Here is a 21,137-nt window from a genome sequence, read left to right as displayed (position 1 = left end):
GACAGCTGTTTTCGCTTCAAAAGTATCTTATTATGATAAAACTATATATATACTAGCTGACCCAGCAAACGTTGCATTGCCGATATTAAAATCGCGATACAAAAGTAACTGTTGATCGTAGATGGGTGAAAATTTGAAGTTGTATGTATTTTTTAATATGATTGTGATTATGAGTCAGCAGACTCATAATTTAAAAAAAAATTCGTGTGGACCACCCTTAACATTTAGAGGGATGAAAAATAGATGTTGTCCGATTCTAAGACCTACCCATTATGCACTCAAAATATCATGAGAGTCGGTCAAGCCGTTTCGGAGGAGTTCAAAGTTTGACACCATGACACGAGAATTTTATATATTAGATAATAAATTATTATTTTTAATTTCAGATGATGTGGTCTCTACATTTAACTTGCATACTACTCTTCTTAACAGGCATCGTCGACTCGTATAAAATATTATTAATAAGTCCATTACCAGGGAAAAGTCATGTAATACTAAGCGATGGTATTGCTAAATATTTAGCAAATGCAGGACATGAGGTAAGTAAGATTTGAAAAAAAATCTGGGGTCCTTGAACTTTTAAATTAATTAAATGTACAAAAAATTTATCTAAAAATAAATTGCTCAATGCAAGCAGCTCTTTACTGTATTTATACTGTAAATCTTAGATTAAGGATTGGTATCCGCTGCGCTCCAATTAAATACCGCACTATCTATGAACAATAGCATTTTTATTACGGCAACTATAAGATGCTTGTGTGCGTGGAGTTATTTTACATTGAATTTAATAAAATACAAAATAATAACTGTTGATATGTGAGCCCAGTGTCCTGACAGCATCCAATTAAGATTATGATGACTTTGAACTTCTCATGACATTGCCGACAATTTAGTAGGCATTATTAGCTCGATTGCCATTGATTAAACCATTACTTTAATAATTTAATAGGTAACATACATAACTGCTATGCCTGAAAATCTTTCATACAAAGGAGGGAATATAAAGAAGATTGATGTGAGCAAAAATCTAGAGATACTCAAAGGTATTTATGTAAATCTGTTTTACAAACAAGTAACCTAGGAGATTATCGAAAGAACTCAGTAACTATAATATACTGCATGCGCCGCTCGCTCGCGTAATTCACGATAGTTTTTGTATTATGTGTCTTTAGTTGATATTCTTTAGTGTAGTTTTTTTTATACAAATTATTTAAGTCTTCTTTAGTGTTAATTCCGCCTAGATTGAGTTAGTGATTTGAGTCTCGTGCCAGATTTTGCCGAGACAACACGTCCTGAGGATGCCTCGTGTAGAGTCGAAACACGTGTCGAATTGTTTTAAAAACAAATATTGGCGGAATGAACACTAAAGAAGACTTAAATAATTTGTATAATTATGGATTTCCGCAAAGTAACGCCTAATTCAATAAAAAAGTGTTTTTTTTTTTATGAAAATAAGGGACGAGACTAGCAGGACGTTCAGCTAATGGTAATTTATACGTCCTGCCCATTACAATGCAGTGACGATCAGGATACTTGAAAAACCCCTAAAATTCTGAGCGGCACTGTAACTGCGCTCGTCACCTTGAGATATACGATGTTAAGTCACATTTGCCTAGTAATTTCACTAGCTACGGCGCCCTTCAGGCCGAATAACAGTAATGCTTACACTGCTTCACGTCAGAAATAGGCGCCATTGTGGTACCCATAATCTAGCCGGCATCCTGTGCAAAGGAGCCTCCCACTGGTAGTTTAGGTGACTTATTTATGAATGTTCTGGAAATTATAATTTGTATAGTTATTTCTTTTTACGGGTTTAATCTAGTGTGTGTTTACTGTTTTATAACCAACTTCAAAAAAGGAGGAGGTTCTCAATTCGTCTGTTTTTTTATGTTTGTTACCTTAAAACTTTCGACTGAGTGAACCGATTTTGATAGTCCTTTTTTTATTTGAAAGCTGGTGCTTCCCGTGTGGTCCCATTGTAATTTGGTCAGTGTTATCCAAGATAGGTTTGTAACTACATACATAGTTATAGGTGAGATGTGCTTGAGTCGTGAGGAGGCGAGAGGCGAGAGCGGGTCGCGGCGGAAGGACACCGATTCCAAAAATAACAATTATCGTAACTAGAATTAGATATATTATTTAGATTGTATAAAAATACGCAATTATTTTTATACTTTTTAGTGCATATTATATCTATTGTTTCGAAATAGTGTTTTTGAAGTCGGTTGGTTTTTTTGTTATTTTTTTTTTATTTTTCACTTTACTTTTAAGGCAAAGAAAATGAGCCATACAGCCAAACACAATAAAAAATTCAGAGATATAATTTGTTATTTTATAATATTTACTTTAATTTATTTGCCTCATGTGTTTTTTAAGGCATAAAATATATTAAAATTAAAATACGGTAGGTTATTTAATTGATTAAAATATATATATTACAAAATTAATTTAATAGTAGGGTGTATAGGTCTGGACCCCAAACCTAATATCAATGTCGTAAGATTTAAAAAAAGCGGCGGGAAACAGGTCTTGTTTTTTAAAATTATTAATATCTGTTGTTTAAATATAAAAAAAATGTTAATGTCCATGTTATACTACTGTTTTATTTCATCGCAATTGAAATGAAAAGCAGAGCTTATAACTCGTCCACAAAACCATTTTCATCCTCGACATCTACTATCAGCCCTCGCCTTCAGCTCGGCTGCTAAAATTCTCGGATAAATAGGTTCGTTTTGTGCACTCGTTGTAAAATCTACTATTTCTCTATAACTGAATATTGTAATATTCTTCTGAGCAATAAAGTTCTTAAATCGTATATTTTCACTTGTAGAGATATGAATGGGAAAAGCAGCTTCACTGCTACCATGTTTATTCATTAGTTTTTATAGGAACTCCTTAGTATTAAAAAAGGATTGTGTGGTTTTATTAAACCACGGTAACAATGAAACTTTTTTTCATATTATAGACATTTATCTAGTTTTTTTTGGAATGGCCCGCCCGTCACGCGACTTGCAAGACACACACGAAAAAATTTGAGACGATGTAATAAAAGTTTTACTTTAAAAAAAGTAACGTTACTAAATTGATAATAAATATGCTAAGAAAGCATTAAAAATTTTAAGAGTCTGGTTTACTAAAGTTACCCCTGTAACATATGTAAAATTTTACATAGGCAACTCTATAGCAATGTTTTGGAAAAATTTACAAAATAGCTGGCGATTGTTTTAGTGTGAATTTCTGTGCTTCTTATGATTTTTTTTCGGGTTTGCAGTGTTATAAAAAAAAATTAAAAAAGTGAAGCAGGTAGTTGGGCAAGATTTTGTTTTGTCTGATTGGACAGCTCAACGAACAAGAACAACAGAAAGAATAAACGTAGCCTATATCGTTTTGATTAAATAAATATGTTAGGTAAATAAAATAAAATATTTTCTTTTTCAGTACAAATCAGCAATTTCATACCTTAACCCCAAATAATTCATATTTTGACACTAAATCCTAATTATAATAATTCTAATTCACTGTTTAGTGGCAGGCGATTCAATATCAATAAAAGCAATTATGGACAAGAAAGTCAACTATCAAGACCAGAGGTTTATGTTTAGTATGTTCTTGGAGAACGCAAGGATGACTTTTTCCAATGAGGCAGTGCAAGATCTATTTAAGGACAAAAGCCAACATTTCGATGTCATTGTCGCTGAGTGGATGTTTACTGAAGTATATGCTGGGTAATGTATTTTGAAATATTCCTTCACCATTGTTACGTATCTCTTTCGGGGGAATATGTCACAACAGCCGGCCAATCACAGCGCGTCATTTCATGGGACGAGGGTATAAAAGAGCGGTTTCCGGCTCATTTGCTTCAGTCTCTCGCAGTGTAGAGGGGTAACACGTGTCGAATTGTTTAAAGACAAATATTTGCCGAATTAACACTAAAGAAAACTCAAAACATTTGGATATTTTAAAATAAATTTTCGATATTGTTTTTTCTATGGTATTGAAGGAAAAGCGAGACAATGGATCAGAGGTAGAAGATCAGAAGAAGAAGTCACTGTTTAAGAGTCCTAGTAAAGAATGGGAAGCATGACCGCAGTGGAAATTGAACAGTGACAATCGTCCAAAAACAATATAGCATTTTACCTCCGCAATACAACTTTGTTAGGTTATACCATTGACTTACAATATAATAGTCTATAGACAAACAAAATACACGAGAGAGAAGAACGTCTCTAACGGAGATAAATCAAGATAGAAATGAAAAGCGAATCTATTGTTACCGTAAAAAACATAGATCATTTAAACGTCTAGATAGACTATGATAGCTGTGAAAACGTCGACAAAAATGTTACGTGTTTAATTTTTGACACACGAGCCTTGGTCGGATTTTTAAGAATGTGAAAAGTTGAACAAAAAAATCTAATAGGGCATCTGGATTCGAACCGGGGTACTCTGCTTTCCGGATCACCCAATGTTCCATCTGAGCTATTACAGTCTTGTATGTAGTTGCGAAATTTACCTTTGTATTTTATTTTTATTAGTAGCTGTTTCTCATTAAAACACGGATAAAACTACATTTTTACAAATTGAAAGCTAGATCGATTTATTGCCCCCGAAATTCCCTGTATACAAAATTTTATGAAAATCGTTGGAGCCATTTCCGAGATCAGATTATATATAGGAATTACTCGTTTGAAGATATGAGATAAGTGTTGTTTTCAGATTGGCAGCAGTTTATGATTGTCCGTTAATATGGTTTTCGACAGTAGAACCGCATTGGATGGTTCTTAGATTAATTGACGAAGGAACAAACCCAGCATTAGCCGTTGACGTGTTATCCAGACGTATATCTACTCCGTTATCATTTGTACAAAGGCTTGAAAGCTTGTACGATAGAATGTACACATATTACTTCTACCATACGTAAGTATAGATTTAATTAATTTAATACGATAGTATACTATTTTCAAATTTTATCGTATCGGGTCATCCACATTACTCGTTCGGGTTTCCTAAAAACTGCCGCGGGATATTGTCACGTTTTTACACAAATCATCTTGCCCCAAACTAGGCATAGCCTGTACTATGGGTACAAGACAACGATATATTGAATACAATATAATTAGATACCTTAAACCACGGACGAGTAAAATGCACCAAAACAAGACGGTAAACGTGTAAATACATAGCCCCACGAGTACACTTACACTAATACAAGCCGATCGGCCGCCATTATTAGATTTGCCATCGTCTGTGACAGATCAGGTTGCGTCGCAATAAAATATTTTAAAAATGCCGTCGTTTGTGATAAAGTGTAAAAACAATACTATAAAAGTATTTGTGGATATTATGATTATTTAAGGATGAAAAAATTGTGTAACTCGTATACCCCGTAGCCACAGCATAAAGGTGCTTCACTTGCTAGTATCACGGCGCGGAGTCCTTTTTTTTTACTAGTCCGTGCCTTAAACATACATAAATTCATATAAACATCCATGACTCGGAAACAAACATCCATATTCATCATATATATAAAATATGATTGCAGCTACCGGGATTCGAACTCGGGACCTCTAGCTTAGTAGTCCGGTTAACTAACCATTCGGGTATATGGGTCTTCGATTGTCATTGCTAAATAACTGCCATTAACTAAACTCTAATACCGACTCTACAATACAACACACAACAAAAAACTGAGTTCCGTGTTCTCTAAACATTGAATGACGCTTGTTTTCCGGACGATTTAAACGCACGCGCGTGCGCGTTTGTATGCGTATTATTTTACGTGTATCAATAGAATGATTTATTTATTTGTTTATTTTATTAGAAAAACAGAAAAACAGAAATACAAATACATGTGTAGACAATGAGTTATAAGAATTATAATACATGTATTCTAAACCACGTGTTCCGCTGATTTTTAACAATATTGCGTTATCTACGCTTAATACTACTAGTGCTTAAAAATTAAGATTAAAAATAATATTTATAAGTAATAGTAATAGTGACATATATACATATAAAATATTTAAAAAATATAAAATAAAAATAATATAATCAAAGATATATATACCTGTACATATTATAGTAATACACTAAAATATATATTATGCCTACTATCTATATTATATACATTTACCTATATATATATACATATATACACATATTAGGAGCCTGTATTCTATGCATAGTTCATATTTAAATTTTGTATTCGTCTTCTTGCTTCTTTCTTAATATACTTATAACCTGGGATTTAAATGTATCTGAAACAATCAATTACGTATAATAAGTGCAAATTATTTGATTTGTTGTTATATTTTTTTTACACAGACCTTTCTATCGACAAAAGTTGAAAAACAGTTATATTTTTGAATAAACGAGTATCTTCAAGGAAAACAATTGGTTTTGTTTATAATATATGGTTTTATAATCAACTTTATTTCTTATTTCTTTGCACCAAACTAAAACATACATGCTTAATAGTAATTTTGAGATATTAGTGTTTGAATTATTAGTTAGTGACCGTACATTCATAACCCATTTAGTTGCGAATAGATGTTGATTATCTAGACTTTATATACTTTATAAAATCAAATACCATATGAAGCAAAATGTTGAATAAGCAAGAAAATTCACGACATAAATCTATTTTTTTTCTGTATAATTCGCGATAATCTACGTTTAAAAAAACCTTCAACGACTGGCAATGACATAAGCTTCTCAGTGTGTATAATACATGTACATCGTAGTACAAACAGTTAAAAAAAAATGTTGAAAACTACTTGCGCCGGCAGAAGCCTTGGCCTTGACCTTGAAGTGCGAGATCGCTTGTGAATGAATAATAATAAAATATATAAAATAATAGAACAAGATATAACTATGCTATATTTGGACAAAATAGCTGCTATATTGTACGATAACTATCGAAGTAAAGTAAACATATTTCAACATATTCCATACTAAACAAACTGTGAATAACAGACAAAGGAAACGACAGTTATTACAAGTCTTTATATCAACAAAAACTATAAATCATACTATTATCTAATATATAAAATTCTCATGTCGCGGTGTTTTTAGTTAAACTCCTTCGGAACGGCTTGACCGAATCTCATGAAATTTTGAGTGCATTTTGGGTAAGTCTGAGAATCGGACAACATCTATTTTTCATCCTCCTAAATGTTATTGTTGGTCCACGCCAATTTTTTTTTTTTTAATTTGTTTGATTATGAGTCAGCATTAAAAAATACATACAACTTAAAATTTTCACCCATCTACGATCAACAGTTACTTTTGTATCGCGATTTTAATATCGGCAATACAACGTTTGCTGGGTCAGCTAGTATTTATATAATATGATGTCTCGCACAATATAATTGTGTTATAACAATAGCAACTCACCGAATGTTGAAAAACAAACAAAAACTTAGCACTCACGAAAATTAAATATATCAGTGAGACACGCGATTCTGTGATTATGAGTTGTATTTTTTATTTTATTTTGTAATTATTTGGGAAAATTACAGCTAGCTTATAATGATAACTTATAGTGTAATTTAAATTATTGATCGCTACTTAAAAGTTTCCACATATATATTGTTAGGATGTATCTACTTAATAGCGCTAAAAAACTATCTGAAAGAACTTATTAGATTACGTTTGAACTTGTCTATAAATACTAGAATGTATTAACGTACAAATTAATCTTTGTTCCACTTACTAAAATAATGGACACTTAGGATGTGTGGCGTTCCTCCACAGTGCGGTTTTCAATGAGCTTTCTTCCACGTTCTACAAAGCTGTGGAGTGAGCTTCCTTGTGCTGTGTTTCCGGGACGATACGACATGGGTACCTTCCAAAAAAGCGCGTACACCTTCCTTAAGGACCGGCAACGCTCCTTTGATTCCTCTGGTGTTGCAAGAGATTGTGGGCGGCGGTGATCCCTTAACACCAGGTGACCGTTTGTCCTCCTATTCCATAAAAAAAAAACTTATCTGAAATTAACTTTATTTTATTTATTTAATTGTTTCGTATAAGAATCTGTACTTTTGGTTATTTGAGCCTAAACTTCTTTTCAATAAGTTCTACGGCTGATTTCTATATTCAGTCACAGTCCTGAATTTTCGTAGTGATTTTCTTATTTTATTCCTTTCATTTATTATTGAAACAAAACAAATCTTATAACTATATTTACAATACTACGACTACATAAAATTAAAACTATTATTACGTGGAACGTACCAAGAATATTGGAAGCATTTTCGCGTTGGATAGCTAGGCTGATCCGTTGACCGAAATAGCTGCCAGCGCTTGGGTTTCCAGTAGCCTTATTAAGGCACGAAGATAGTATTTTGAACATTCTCTGCGCCTCTGGGCCCCACGGGCCAAGTGTCTCGACACCAAACGGCACAAAGATGTATGACTCACTGAGACCAACATATTTATATATTCCTTTCATTTAAGTTCCTGTATCCCCTAGCTGGGGCAGAGGGCATCCACAGCGCATCTCTGTCGCGATTGGTCCTGAACATCTCTTAATTTCAATCCAGATCTTACCGCAGTCTTTCGCTTCGTCAATGACAGTCCACCGCCAGGTTTGCTATGGCCGCGTTTGCGTTTTCCTTGCAGGGTTCATTACAGGGCTTGGCTCGATATATGGTTGGGATCCCTCCGGAGTGTGGGGCCTATCCAGGTCCATTTGCAGCATTTTATCTGTTGGTCGGTTGAGATTGTACGACAGCGTTGCCAAAAATTAAGAGCATTAACCGATCGATTAAAAGTTTCGATGACCTCTTTTCTCAATCCACTCTCTGAAGATGTATTGTTATATGTGTCCATTTGACAGTAGTTTTCTGTATGGATTTGAAAATTGAAAAGATTGAAACATAGAAATGCAGATTGAGACGTGATGGACAGTTAAATCTGGATTCTAAATAATATTAAATTAGAGTCGGAACGTACGAGTATGTCAAGACAACCTAGGTCAGTCACATGACCCAGCACCGGTCTGTATTCAGTTTAATTCTGTATAAGAGAGCACAAAACATATCATACAAAAATATATAATATAAGCTTCTTGTGAAATTGCACCAAATCTAAGTCTAGATAAAGCTGAAACAAAAGAAGTATTTTGGCTTGGTTTTTTGATACAAATTTTAAATTCAAGGTTTGTTTACGACAAGGAAGAAGAGATATACAGTAAATATATGGTTCCACACATTAACTCTCAGAAGTATACGCCGCTGGATGTTCTGAGATACAACGCATCCTTGATGCTGGGTAACTCTCACGTATCACTTGGAGAAGCATCAACCTTACCACAGAGTTATAAACCAATTGGAGGGTATCACATTGAAAAAAACGTAAAACCTTTACCAGATGTAAGTATTGAAACCAAGTATATATTATTTAGTTTTTAATTATCCTATACTTTGTGTCAATGTATTTGTAATTATCTAGGTAACTAGCTAGGTACAAGGTAGGTTTCTTTAACTTTTAATATATTACAAAAATCAGACTATCATATTAACAAATTAAAAAATTATTAAAAAAATTAAGGAAACGAAAAACGAAGGAACCAAGATGACTTTACGCCAACGAATTAAGCCATTCATGGATTAAAAAATATGTAAATGATTCGAGCAGAGACATATTCCAGAGTGCAACAGTTTAGAGATAATGATAATTTTCTATGTCTAGCTATTGACGAAATAAAAACTTAAGGCGACACTAAATGCTAGCGACCTTCAGCGATATGACTTCACGGCTGCCGGCTTGCCATCTATGTAACAAAGCCAATATTTTCAAAATTCTTGCGTGGAAAACAGTTTATTTGTTTACAATCCTCGTTATTCACTACTAATCTGAATAAATGTACCTACACAAAAAAGTACAAGCTATAAGAATAACTTTTCTGAGAGTAGTACTAAAAAAATGCGTCCTGCCATGCCAAAAAACTTGTTTAACTACAAAGAAAAGTGGTAGTTCAAAAAGGCTCGGGAATGTTAACTATACTACTTCAGCAAGCATTAGCAACCTACAAACAAGACTAAAGGATATGTGTAACAGGATTAAGTAATGTTCATTGCTCGAAATGCTATATTTTCACCACAAAACTTGTCTAAAACACCATGTTTGCGTGTTTTCTGCATACTCTTCTCTTTAAGTTCCTTACAGGCACAGTTTTATAAACGAATTACGAAACGTTAACTACTACTAACTATAACTCATATATCAAATTGAAGTCACCAGGGAATACTTTTTGAAGCCAAACCGGTTTCAAAAATTTTTTACAATAAATATGCTTAAGACAATAAAAAAACTTAGAGGAGCCGGTTCGGTTTAGATTGTTATGACCGCCGTTCTGATAGTCACTCAACATTGACATACAGATCTCCGATAGTTACGCAATATTTTGAAAGAACGATTCACAATATGTCAACAATAAGCGAAGATAGCCCAAATGATTACGAAACTCAAGTGGCAGTGGGCAGGGCACATAGTTCGATGGACAGATGGCCGGTGGGGCTGAAAGGACGTCAAATAGTGACCACGTACCGGAAGACGCAGTGTTGGTAGGCACCCTACAAGATGGACCGACGATATGGTCTTGAATGATACGTTGGATGGGGGCAGCGCAGGACCAGTAGTCATGGAGATCTTTGGGGGAAGCTTTTGTCCAGCAGTGGACGTCTTCCGGCTGATGATAAAGCGAAGATAACGAACGTCATATCAGGCCCAGTGAACCTAGTGATTCACTCGAAAAAAATTATAATTATAAGGTATAATTAAATATCTCTTATTGTCATAATTCATAAATTTGCAGAACATTAAGAAAATTATGGATGGCGCAAAAAGCGGAGTCATATATTTTAGTATGGGTTCAAACCTCAAAAGTCGAGATTTCCCTGAAGAACTGAAGCAAAAGTTGTTGAAATTCCTTGGAGGATTGAAACAAACAGTTATTTGGAAGTTTGAAGAGGACTTACCGAATCGTCCTAGTAATGTTCATATTGTATCGTGGGCGCCCCAGCAAAGCATTTTAGGTTTGGACTTTTGTTGTATTAAAATTAGATACTGTTTATGTATTTCTTTTATTAGTTCATTGTTTATAAATTCAGCTGCAGTCGTGTACCAAGTGTGCAATAATTTTCATTTCATATCTACTATTTAATTTCCAGCTCATCCAAACTGCGTTCTTTTCATCTCACACGGAGGTCTGCTATCAACAACAGAAGCAATACATTTTGGTGTACCATTAGTTGGTATTCCAGTATTTGCTGATCAATTTATCAATATTGAACGAGCTGTCAATAAGGGTTTTGCTAAGAAAGTTCAACTTACCTATAATTTGGCAGAAGATCTAAAAGAGCAAGTTGAAAATATTACCAACGATCCCACGTAAGTTATCTTAACAAGAATAAGAATAATAAGTAAAAGTAATTATTTGAATAGGTTGTACAATGTGAAATTTTGTTTAATTACATTAAGGTTTTAATCACATTTTACTGTACTAAATATTCCAAGTGATTTACGTATACTAAAATTCGTTAGAATCCAGATTAGCTTTGTTTTTTTTGCAGTATCTAAATGAAACACCATTTGTTTTTCATAATTCATTGAGTTGTGAAAAAATATTACTTAATAAGAAAGACACATACACATATTTAGTAAGATAAAAATTACGTATAACTAAAAGATCAGCCTAAAACTAAATTTGTTTTGTGTTTCCCCTTAAAATTACAACAAAAACAGGTATAAACTGACATTTAAAATCACTCATTTCCTAAACCAATTGACTCTTTTATTATAAGTGACCTAAATCTATTCTTCCGATGTTAATAACTTATTTATTTAAAAAAAATACCTTCACTCGCGGCAGGTCTATGACTGATGAACTGGACAACATACATGAACATAATATACTAGAGAATTCAGAGTATTCAGTGATCAATGGTTGATTATCATATAGTTCACTTGTAAAAATGGGTGTGCCACAGGGTTCAATATTATGACCATTTCTGTTAATTATTTATACTTACAATGCATAATTAAAAACTATTATATTTTCTTATACATGTAAGAGTGACATTGTGATCTTAATCGCAACGGCATACAAAAAGACCAAAAAAAGTGTTGCGTACAGATATACCATCCCACTTCATTACTTTATTGATTTTTTAAGGAATTGCATATTGTTTCAGATATACCACAAAAGTTAAGGAGTTATCGTTCATCTACCATGACCGACCAGTAACTCCTGGTGCAGAGCTGGTACACTGGGTAGAACACGTGGTGAAAACACGAGGAGCTCCACATCTACGATCACCTGCACTGCACGTGCCTTTATACCAGAAATTATACTTAGACCTGTTAGCTTTAATTTTACTCTTAACTGTTTTAGCAGTTCTATTGATAAGAAAAATGTACTCGATAATTTTAAGACCAACGATTAATAATAATAAGAAATTAAATTAAGGATAGGAATGTATATAGTATATCAATCTTACTTCCGTTTTTAATACTGATCGTGACTAGAAGTAGATTTTTATCAAGCTGTATTCCTGTAAAGAGACTTAATAAAGGTAACTTTTGCTAGTAATTTGATTCGTACAGCAAGCTGGTCAACGATCAGCTATTTACTCCCCTCCTGCCCAACTTAATCTCTCAAGCCGTGAAATATCATTTACTGTATACTATGTTACTATTCATTTCAGCTGACGTATCGTGTGTCTGCAGTTAATTGCACTTATACTCACAAGAACAACTTTGCAATTACGCGTTTATTAATAATTATATAACCCAATATTTTTTTACATCTTTTACTGTTTTTCTTGCTAGGTACAGCATATGTAACCGGACACCCGACATCGGGGACGTATGAAACGTTTATAACATTTCATACGTCCCCGTAATTATAGTCTAGAGAAATAAAATTAGGCACATTAAGCACGCTTAAACATAACATAATTATACTAATGTATATTTCAATATAAATAGGAGTGATGCAATTTTGCGTCTATAACAATAACGTCCTCGTATTGTGTTCGCACTCGTCAAAGCCTTTGCATACTAATAAACTACACTTGCTATTCAATACCTGTGTTTAGCCTTAATTTCATAAGAAATTATAGTTTGATGAAACTAAAAAATATCCTTTAAAAATAGAAACTATTTCTTTATAGAAATTATCATTAATTGGTTTTAGGTATAAATAATGGCGTAAGATGTACTTATGCCTAAGAAACGAATTCTTCCATTTTTCTATTATCTTGACGATCCTGCTAAAAGGATTCAAAGCAAAAGTAACAAAAATATTGTATTCTCATCGGTCGGTTCAAACGTATCAATATTTTCAAGTAAATTGGTGAAGTTGATGAAAATCAATTCACACACATTTCACCTAGACTTCCGTACTGTTTAAATTACACGGAAATCAGGATATCATCCCACTTCTACTTCAAAGATGTGGAATGAGCTTCCATGTACGATGTTTCCGGGACGATACGACATGGGTACCTTTAAAAAAAGCGCGTACAACTTTCTTAAAGGCTGGCAATGCTCCTGTGTATCCTCTGATGTTGCAAGATAATGTGGGCGGCGGTGATCACTTAAGGCGAAGAGTAAGCAGAAAACACGCAAACATGGTGTTTTTAGACAAGTTTTGTGGTGAAAATATAGCATTTGGAGCTATAAACACTACTTTAAAGTAGTGTTTACCATTGAGTCTTAGTTGTAGGTTGCTAATACTTGCTGTTAGTTAAACTTAACACTCCAGAGCTATTATGAACTACCAGTTATGTTTGCAGTTAAACAAGTTTTTTCTCGGCATGATGCATTTGTTTAGTATACTGCTCTCATAAAAGTTGTTCTTATAGCTTTTACATTTTTGTGTTGGTACATTTATTAAGATTAGTATTCAATAATGAGGATTGTAAGCAATTAAACTGTTTGCGCCTGTTAAAATGTTAAATTTTCGACGCAAGAATTTTGAAAATATTGGCTTTGTTACATAGTAGCCGTGAACTCATATCGCTCAAGGTCGCCGGCATTTAGTGTCGCCGTAACACCAGGTGACCCGTACGCTCTGTAGTATTGATAAAAGGCATAAAAGGCATTTATTTTCTCCAAATTGTCTTTTTTTTATGGAATAGGAGGACAAACGAGCGTACGGGTCACCTGTTATTAAGTGATCACCGCCGCCCACACTCTCTTGCAGCACCAGAGGAATCACAGGAGCGTTGCCGGCCTTTAAGGAAAGTGAACGTGCTTTTTTTGAAGGTACCCATGTCGTATCGTCCCGGAAACACCGCACAAGGAAGTTCATTCCACAGCTTTGTAGTACGTGGAAGAAAGCTCCTTGTAAACCGCACTGTGGAGGACCACCACACATCCAGATGGTGAGGATGATATCCTAACTTGTGGCGTGTCGTGAGAAGGTGGAATTCGGCGGCAGGAATTAGGTTTAACAGCTCTACGGAACACTCCCCGTGATAAATGCGGTAGAAGACACAAATGAAGCGACGTCTCTACGCAACGCCAAGTCATCCAGCCGTTCACAGAGTACTGGGTCCCCGACAATTCCAGCTGCTCTGCGTTGCACGCGGTCAAATGGATCGAGCTGATACTGGGGTACACCAGACCAGAGATGACAGCCATGTGTGGCCGGACCTGCGCTTTGTACAGCGCTAGAATGTGGTCCGGCTTGAAGTATTGCCGTGCTCCATTAATGACGCCCAGTTTCTTTGAAGCCAATTTGGCTTTGCCCTCCAGATGGCCACGGAATTGGCAATCGCTAGAGACCTCGAGACCCAGTATTCCGATACTAGGCGAGGCTTTTAGGGAAGTGTTGTCGAAGAGCAGTGATACGACAAATGGGGTTTTTTTAGTGGTAAACGCGCAAACTTGACTCTTCTGGGGGTTAAATTGGACAAGGTTCAATTTACCCCATTCCGCAACATTCTCAAGAGAGGACTCGATAGAAGACACAAGTTTCTCCCGGCACTGGTCGACGATTTCCCGAGAGAGACCTGCATGGCCTGTGTATATGGCATCACCATAGCAATGAATGTTGGAGGTGTCCAACATATCATTGATATGCAGAAGAAACAGCGTAGGAGATAGCACACAGCCTTGGGGCACTCCAGCATTCACGGGCTTCGGGTTCGAGCAATGTCCGTCGACAACGACCTGTATGCTGCGCCCATTGAGGAAGCTGGAGGTCCACTTGCACAAGCTCTCGGGAAGCCCAAATGATGGAAGTTTATAGAGGAGCGCCTTGTGCCATACACGATCAAAGGCCTTCGCTATATCCAGGCTAACTGCCAGGCCTTCCCCCTTGCTTTCAATAGCCGCAGCCCATCTATGTGTCAGGTATACCAGAAGATCACCTGCCGACCGACCATGGCGATGGCCAAGGCATGGACAAGGGCTGACTTCCATGAGTCAGGGACTACGCCTTTGGAATAAGAGTGCCGGAATAAACGCGTTAGCACCGGCGTCAACTCAGGGGCACACGTTCTAAGAACGATTGGAGAAATGCCATCCGGCCCGCTCGAATTCCTGACGTCCAACGAAAACAGAGCTCGCCTAACAGTTTTCCGTCTGAACTGTACTTCAGGCATAGAGCTCTGACACCGCGGGATAGTCGGCGGTGTTTTTCCGTTGTCGTCAAGAGTCGTTGGAGGCGAAAAGAGCGCACAAGAGATCGGCCTTCTCTTTTGCCGTATGGGCCAGGGTGTCATTCCTCATGTGCAACGGCGGCATGGACGGCTGGCTGAAGTTACCAAGAGCAGCTTTCGACAACGACCAGAACTTGCGTGTTCCGGTCGGGTAACTGGAAAGCTGCTCGCCGATTTTGACGACGTGTTTTGATTTTGCACGGGCGATTTGCCGCTTAAAAAATCTGAAGGCTCGGTTGTATTTCCTCTTAAGAACTACAGTTTGGATCCTTTGTGCCCAGCGCCGCAACCCAAGTTCGATACGCCTGTTTTTTGCAGTCAGATGCTGCTTTAACTGACGCATCGAACCAGGGCTGTGATCTGCTACCGATCGGTACTACAGAGCTTGGTATAAAAATATCCATTCCCTGTAGTATCACATCGGCTACTGCAACGGCGCAGGCACTAGGATCATCCGAAGGGAAACAAACCCTGCTCCAAGGGTAGGATGCAAAAAAGGAACGACTCCCTTAAAATTCTTTTTGGTGTCCTTTATTATATACTAAATACTACTACCGCTTCGGAAACAAATGGCGCTCTGAGAGAGAAGAAAAAACTCTCCCAGATTTTTTTTTGCGCTCTTTTGATTTAAAATATACAATATTGTACTGTCACTACTATAGCTATAAAATAATCATACTTTAGTCCCAAGCTGTCCGATCACTTATATATTCAGCTGTGGAGTAGTACGATTTATAACAGAGCCATTTTTTAATAAAATATTTAAATATATTTATCGATAGTGAGATAATGCCTGAACGGCACCCTTATAGCTATTATGTATCTTATGAAGCCTACTAAAATGAGTTACAAGAAATCTCTTATTTCTAGTGTTATAATAATGTAAATCACTATAAAGAACAAAATGTGACCGTATATTAAATTTTCATAAATACTCTGATAGTGAACAGTCATAATATTTATTTCATTAAATTTTTCTTTGTTGACTGTCTATAAGCAAGCTGATATATAGCACGAACAGCTCTCTTTTGCAGAGCAAACCCCACAACAAAATACCGTACGTCATGATGCTGTGAAAATAACTGAAGTACAAGTCACTTATCTAGCAATAGGAACATTCGTATACTCTCTAATCTTTCTAACGGCGCATGCCGCAGAGCTAAGTTTATCTGCTAGTTGGAACGTTCATTTATGAGAACGTTGGTTAGTACCTCCACCGTCTTTTTGAACCGTTCACTTTAATGAACCGTTGATTTTGTTGTAGTTGAATGAATATTGTGTTTTTACTGATAAGGTGCAGATTACTCGTCTCAAACCAAACCACTATCATTGAGAGTACATTGTTTACCCCGTCATGAATATCTGCACGATGCTTCACTTTAAAAATAAGTGAAGTATCACCAGCAAACAATACAAGCTCATGGCTATTATCTAATCAAAATCATTAATATATATAAGAAACAATAAAGGACCGAGAATAGAACCCTGCGGAACATATATTCTTACAGGTTTACCCAAAGACCGTTTTCTGTTTATGTCTCTTTCACTTAAATATGACTTTAACAGATTGAGGGCTGTATTTATTACTCCATAATGCTTTAATTTTAGGAGTAAAGTTTCATGGTGGACGTAGTCAAATGCTTTGGACAAATCACAAAAAATGCTCAATGCATCATGTGACTCTTCGCAGGCGTCAAAGATGTATTCAATGAGTCTAATACCCACATTGGTGGTAGACTACAGGCCTTGTTAGATGCATCAGTCAAAGCAATAGCTTACTGTAAAAAATAGGCGTATTGATCTTGGGCTTGAACCCTTACAATAAAGAATCAAAACTTCAAAGTTACAAAGAGGAAATCAAAACGTAACTCCAGGTTCTTCAAGCAGTAAATTTCCCGTGGGAAGTCTAAGCACTTCATGAAAATCGGGGAGCAGTTTTCACGTCCCGCGTGCTGAACACGTATGTTCAGGGTGCTGTTGAAATCTGCCTGTGGTAAATACAATCAGTTGTCCCTGCCGTCACTGCACATGAAGAATGACAACCTTGGATACAGCAAAAGAGAATGCCTATCGTCGTGCTAGCACAACGATTCGTACTCGTTTAATACAACACTTGTAAGTATATGTCGGGTTGATTCCAGCGGCAGAATTCCATCACCGGACACTATGTGCAAAGTACCATCCGCATCACGTAGACGTCTGGCATTCCACAACCGCGCGTTTCGTTAGAAATTTCTTGCCTCGCACAGTCACTTTGTGGAATCAATTACCGGCTGCGGTTTTCCCGAACAGATACGACTTAGGGACCTTCAAGAAAAAGCATACTCCCACCTTAAAGCCCGGCAACGCATTTCTTAACACACCTGTTGTTGCGGATGTCCATGGGCGGCTGCCTCACCTCTCCCCATCCCGTGAGCCTCTTGCCCGTTTGCCCCCTCTTATATATATAAATAAAAATTCGTAAAGTCGACATTAACAACAGATACATTTGCTGATTGGATTTTTAATATCGATAACTGTTAAAAAACGTTTATGTGGTTACCATAACATAAATGACTTTCTTAATGACCACCTTGGAAGTTTAGCGACCACCCTCAGGCTATTTAATAAATACATATTATTATATCGAAATTTTTATTTTATTATATGATTGAGTTATCTAATTATATAGTTATCTTGATGAAATCACAAAAGTTGATAAATGAATTGCATCTCAAGGTAATACAACTGTACCATATTTTATGATAATACATTGACAAAGTGCAAATACACGCTATCTTATCATGAGTACTTGAATTTTAAATATTATAATGCTTCCAGACTGTCATTGCGATATTGCGTAATAGTTGACGTGGGCACTGCGAGCTTATACAGACTCGAGTGTCTGTATAAACTCTTCTCAATCCTAGACCTCAGTGGGTATAAAGTAAATGCGAATGTATTGCTTTAACCTTTGATATTCCAACACGTCCCGCGCGCCCGCAGAAGCCACCTGCTGAGCTGTTTTGGCGTCAAACCCGAGGCCGGCCACTTGTTTTTACAATAGTCGAGGTATCATTATGCGGTTTATACTAAGAATTCCCAGATAAACAAGCTTGGTAATTGAAACCAAAAATCGTGATTTATGATAGATTCGTGCTGTGATATGACCGCTCTTTCAGAGTTGTACGAGAAAATGTGATTATTTTGCTAAACGCGTCAAAATAAAAATATTGTAATTGAATTATTTATATTATTTTTACTAAAGAGGACACGTTATAATATTGACACGAGAGTGGGTCAGGGATTGGAAATAATACTCCACTTATAGGAGTGAGTCTTTATTTGCGTTCACTTTTTCTGAACTTGCACTTCGCCGGTCTGCCGCTGTTCCTCTTGTGGGCGGCGGTACCTTCAACGCGTCACACCGCACCGAACACTAAGTCTCTTCTATCTTCTTCTTCTCGGAACACTTCCACTTTTCACTACTTCTTCTTTTCTTCTTCTTCTTCATTACACTTTCGAGTCAGAACTAGAACTGCCGTAGCCACGCTTTCACACATTTTCAAAATGATTCTCCCATTCCATCTTTAAATTTAAATTGTACTAGAAAATTCTTTTAACTATTTTTATCCTGCTTACACATTTTCCATCCCTTTTTTTCTGTTCGATTTGATCCTGAACTTACTAGAAATTTCCATTAACTTTACAAAACCAAAAAAGTTTCATACACTGGTAGGTGTTACGAACCCGGGTCTACAGCGTCTAAAGTAAACACTTTTACGCCAAAGCTACGAGTATTGCTGACGGAGCTGTTGAAATTATCAATGTGTTGAAGTTTGACAACTCTCGTCATGTACGTTGCTGCACGATATGACGTTTGACAACTGTCGTCATAAACGTAGAAGCGTTGCTACGCGACAATGTCATGATTATAATTTCTTTCAAATAAATATTTCTTTTCATAAAAAAAAATCACATAATAATATTAATAATAATGGCACTCTTAACTAGGCATAGCCTGTACTATGGGTGCAAAACAACGATATATTTAATGCAATATACTTACTTAATCATACATAAATACAAATAAACATCCACGACTCGGACACAAACATTATACCGCGATTCGAAGCCGGGACCTCCACCTCAGTAGGCAGGCTCACAAGTGAATGGGCTATAGGGGTCGGCAATAAAAATAATGTTCCCGTTGTATGCTAAACAAAAATAAATACTCATATGATGATAGCTATAATAACAAACGATCACATTGGTCATAGTGAAACAGCGCTACCGCAGAACTAACGAACTGGCGAACGAACGAATGCTTACCTAGTTCCTCGCCTAATTAATGAATTACCCACTGATGTACGGAACTGTATAAATCCTTGTAATATTAAGAAAAAACTGAAGTCATACTTTTTAAGTCACCTAAAATAAATATATTTACACAATTTATCTAACTGGCACTAATGTTCTGTAGTTAGTTAGTAGGTACATTACCTAGATTTAACTCTTTGTTAGCATATATTACAAACCCGTGTGGTTTTCTGATGCTAGCTTTAAGTCTTTTCTTTTGTAAACTTTAATGTAAATAAATAAAAAAAAAAAAAAAACTAATACTAACCAAAGTACAAATCATAACCATTCCCTTATCATGCTTAAATTATTTATATTCCCTTAGATAATGGTAGTCGATTGTAACAAATCCTGAAGGTCATCTGTCTGTGTTGTTATTGCTATTACCAACTAATGCTAATTTAGGTATAAACATGTAGTTCATTATTGTTTCATTTAAATTTTAAGGTCAATAGTGTATCTCTATGAATAAATTTATAAATTAACTAGCTAATCCGACAGACGTTGTTCCTGACATAATAAATAAAATATTATTTTCATGAATTTCTCAATAGTTTTTCATAACATCAAGAATTATTTCATAAAATATTCTGCTTTTTGTTATAATTGAATTGTTTCAAAATAATAATAGATAGAATAATAATAATTGAAAATAAAGCCATACAAAACAAATATTGGAAATAAAAATTATTATGGGTCCCAAATCGAAATAAAAACATTCCTATCTCTCAAGTTTGACTAAACAGCACTCCATCAATAATACCCGTTAACATCCGTTCATTAGTTTATAAGTTCACTGGAAACAAACATCAGGATACTGGATTTATATTTATAAATATATTAAAAACAAGCCCTTAGTTCAATTTTAATTTTAATTGTCACAATACTACTATTACAAATATTGTTATACTAGCTGACCCGGCAAACGTTGTTTTGACATATAAAGTATAATTCACGCGATAGTTTTATAAGTAATAAAATATTGCCTATATTATAGCCTGTACATCATTTTGTCCTATTGTCAATAGTATTTGCAGCGCACGCAAAAATAGGTTTTCGATTTTACACCTTGTGTTACAAAATAGCAATTTTATTACGGATCCCTAATTTTGAAAAAAAAAACAT

General features: G+C 35.6%; 2 protein-coding genes across 3 annotated transcripts in view; both read left to right on the top strand.

Moving 5' to 3' along the window:
* The window catches only part of LOC126977839 (UDP-glucosyltransferase 2-like), a 72,345-nt gene that overhangs the window by 8,756 nt on the left and 42,452 nt on the right, over positions 1–21,137 (top strand). Inside the window, exons 2-9 of one of the 2 annotated variants that reach the window (XM_050826472.1) lie at positions 387–539; positions 950–1,043; positions 3,527–3,725; positions 4,717–4,917; positions 9,161–9,374; positions 10,820–11,039; positions 11,175–11,394; positions 12,198–12,595. In XM_050826472.1, coding sequence (XP_050682429.1) covers positions 387–539; positions 950–1,043; positions 3,527–3,725; positions 4,717–4,917; positions 9,161–9,374; positions 10,820–11,039; positions 11,175–11,394; positions 12,198–12,471 — 1,575 coding nt within the window. In that variant the 3' untranslated portion in view covers positions 12,472–12,595. Of the gene's footprint in view, positions 1–386; positions 540–949; positions 1,044–3,526; positions 3,726–4,716; positions 4,918–9,160; positions 9,375–10,819; positions 11,040–11,174; positions 11,395–12,197; positions 12,596–21,137 lie in introns of those variants that run through there. The other variant, XM_050826470.1, reaches the window with a different exon arrangement.
* The window catches only part of LOC126977837 (UDP-glucosyltransferase 2-like), an 88,092-nt gene that overhangs the window by 55,317 nt on the left and 11,638 nt on the right, over positions 1–21,137 (top strand). The gene's annotated exons all lie outside the window — the stretch shown is intronic.

Source organism: Leptidea sinapis, chromosome 46, assembly GCF_905404315.1.
Source record: "Leptidea sinapis chromosome 46, ilLepSina1.1, whole genome shotgun sequence".
In the NCBI taxonomy this organism is placed as follows: Eukaryota; Metazoa; Arthropoda; class Insecta; order Lepidoptera; family Pieridae; genus Leptidea; species Leptidea sinapis.
This window is presented reverse-complemented; position numbering and strand designations above follow the sequence as displayed.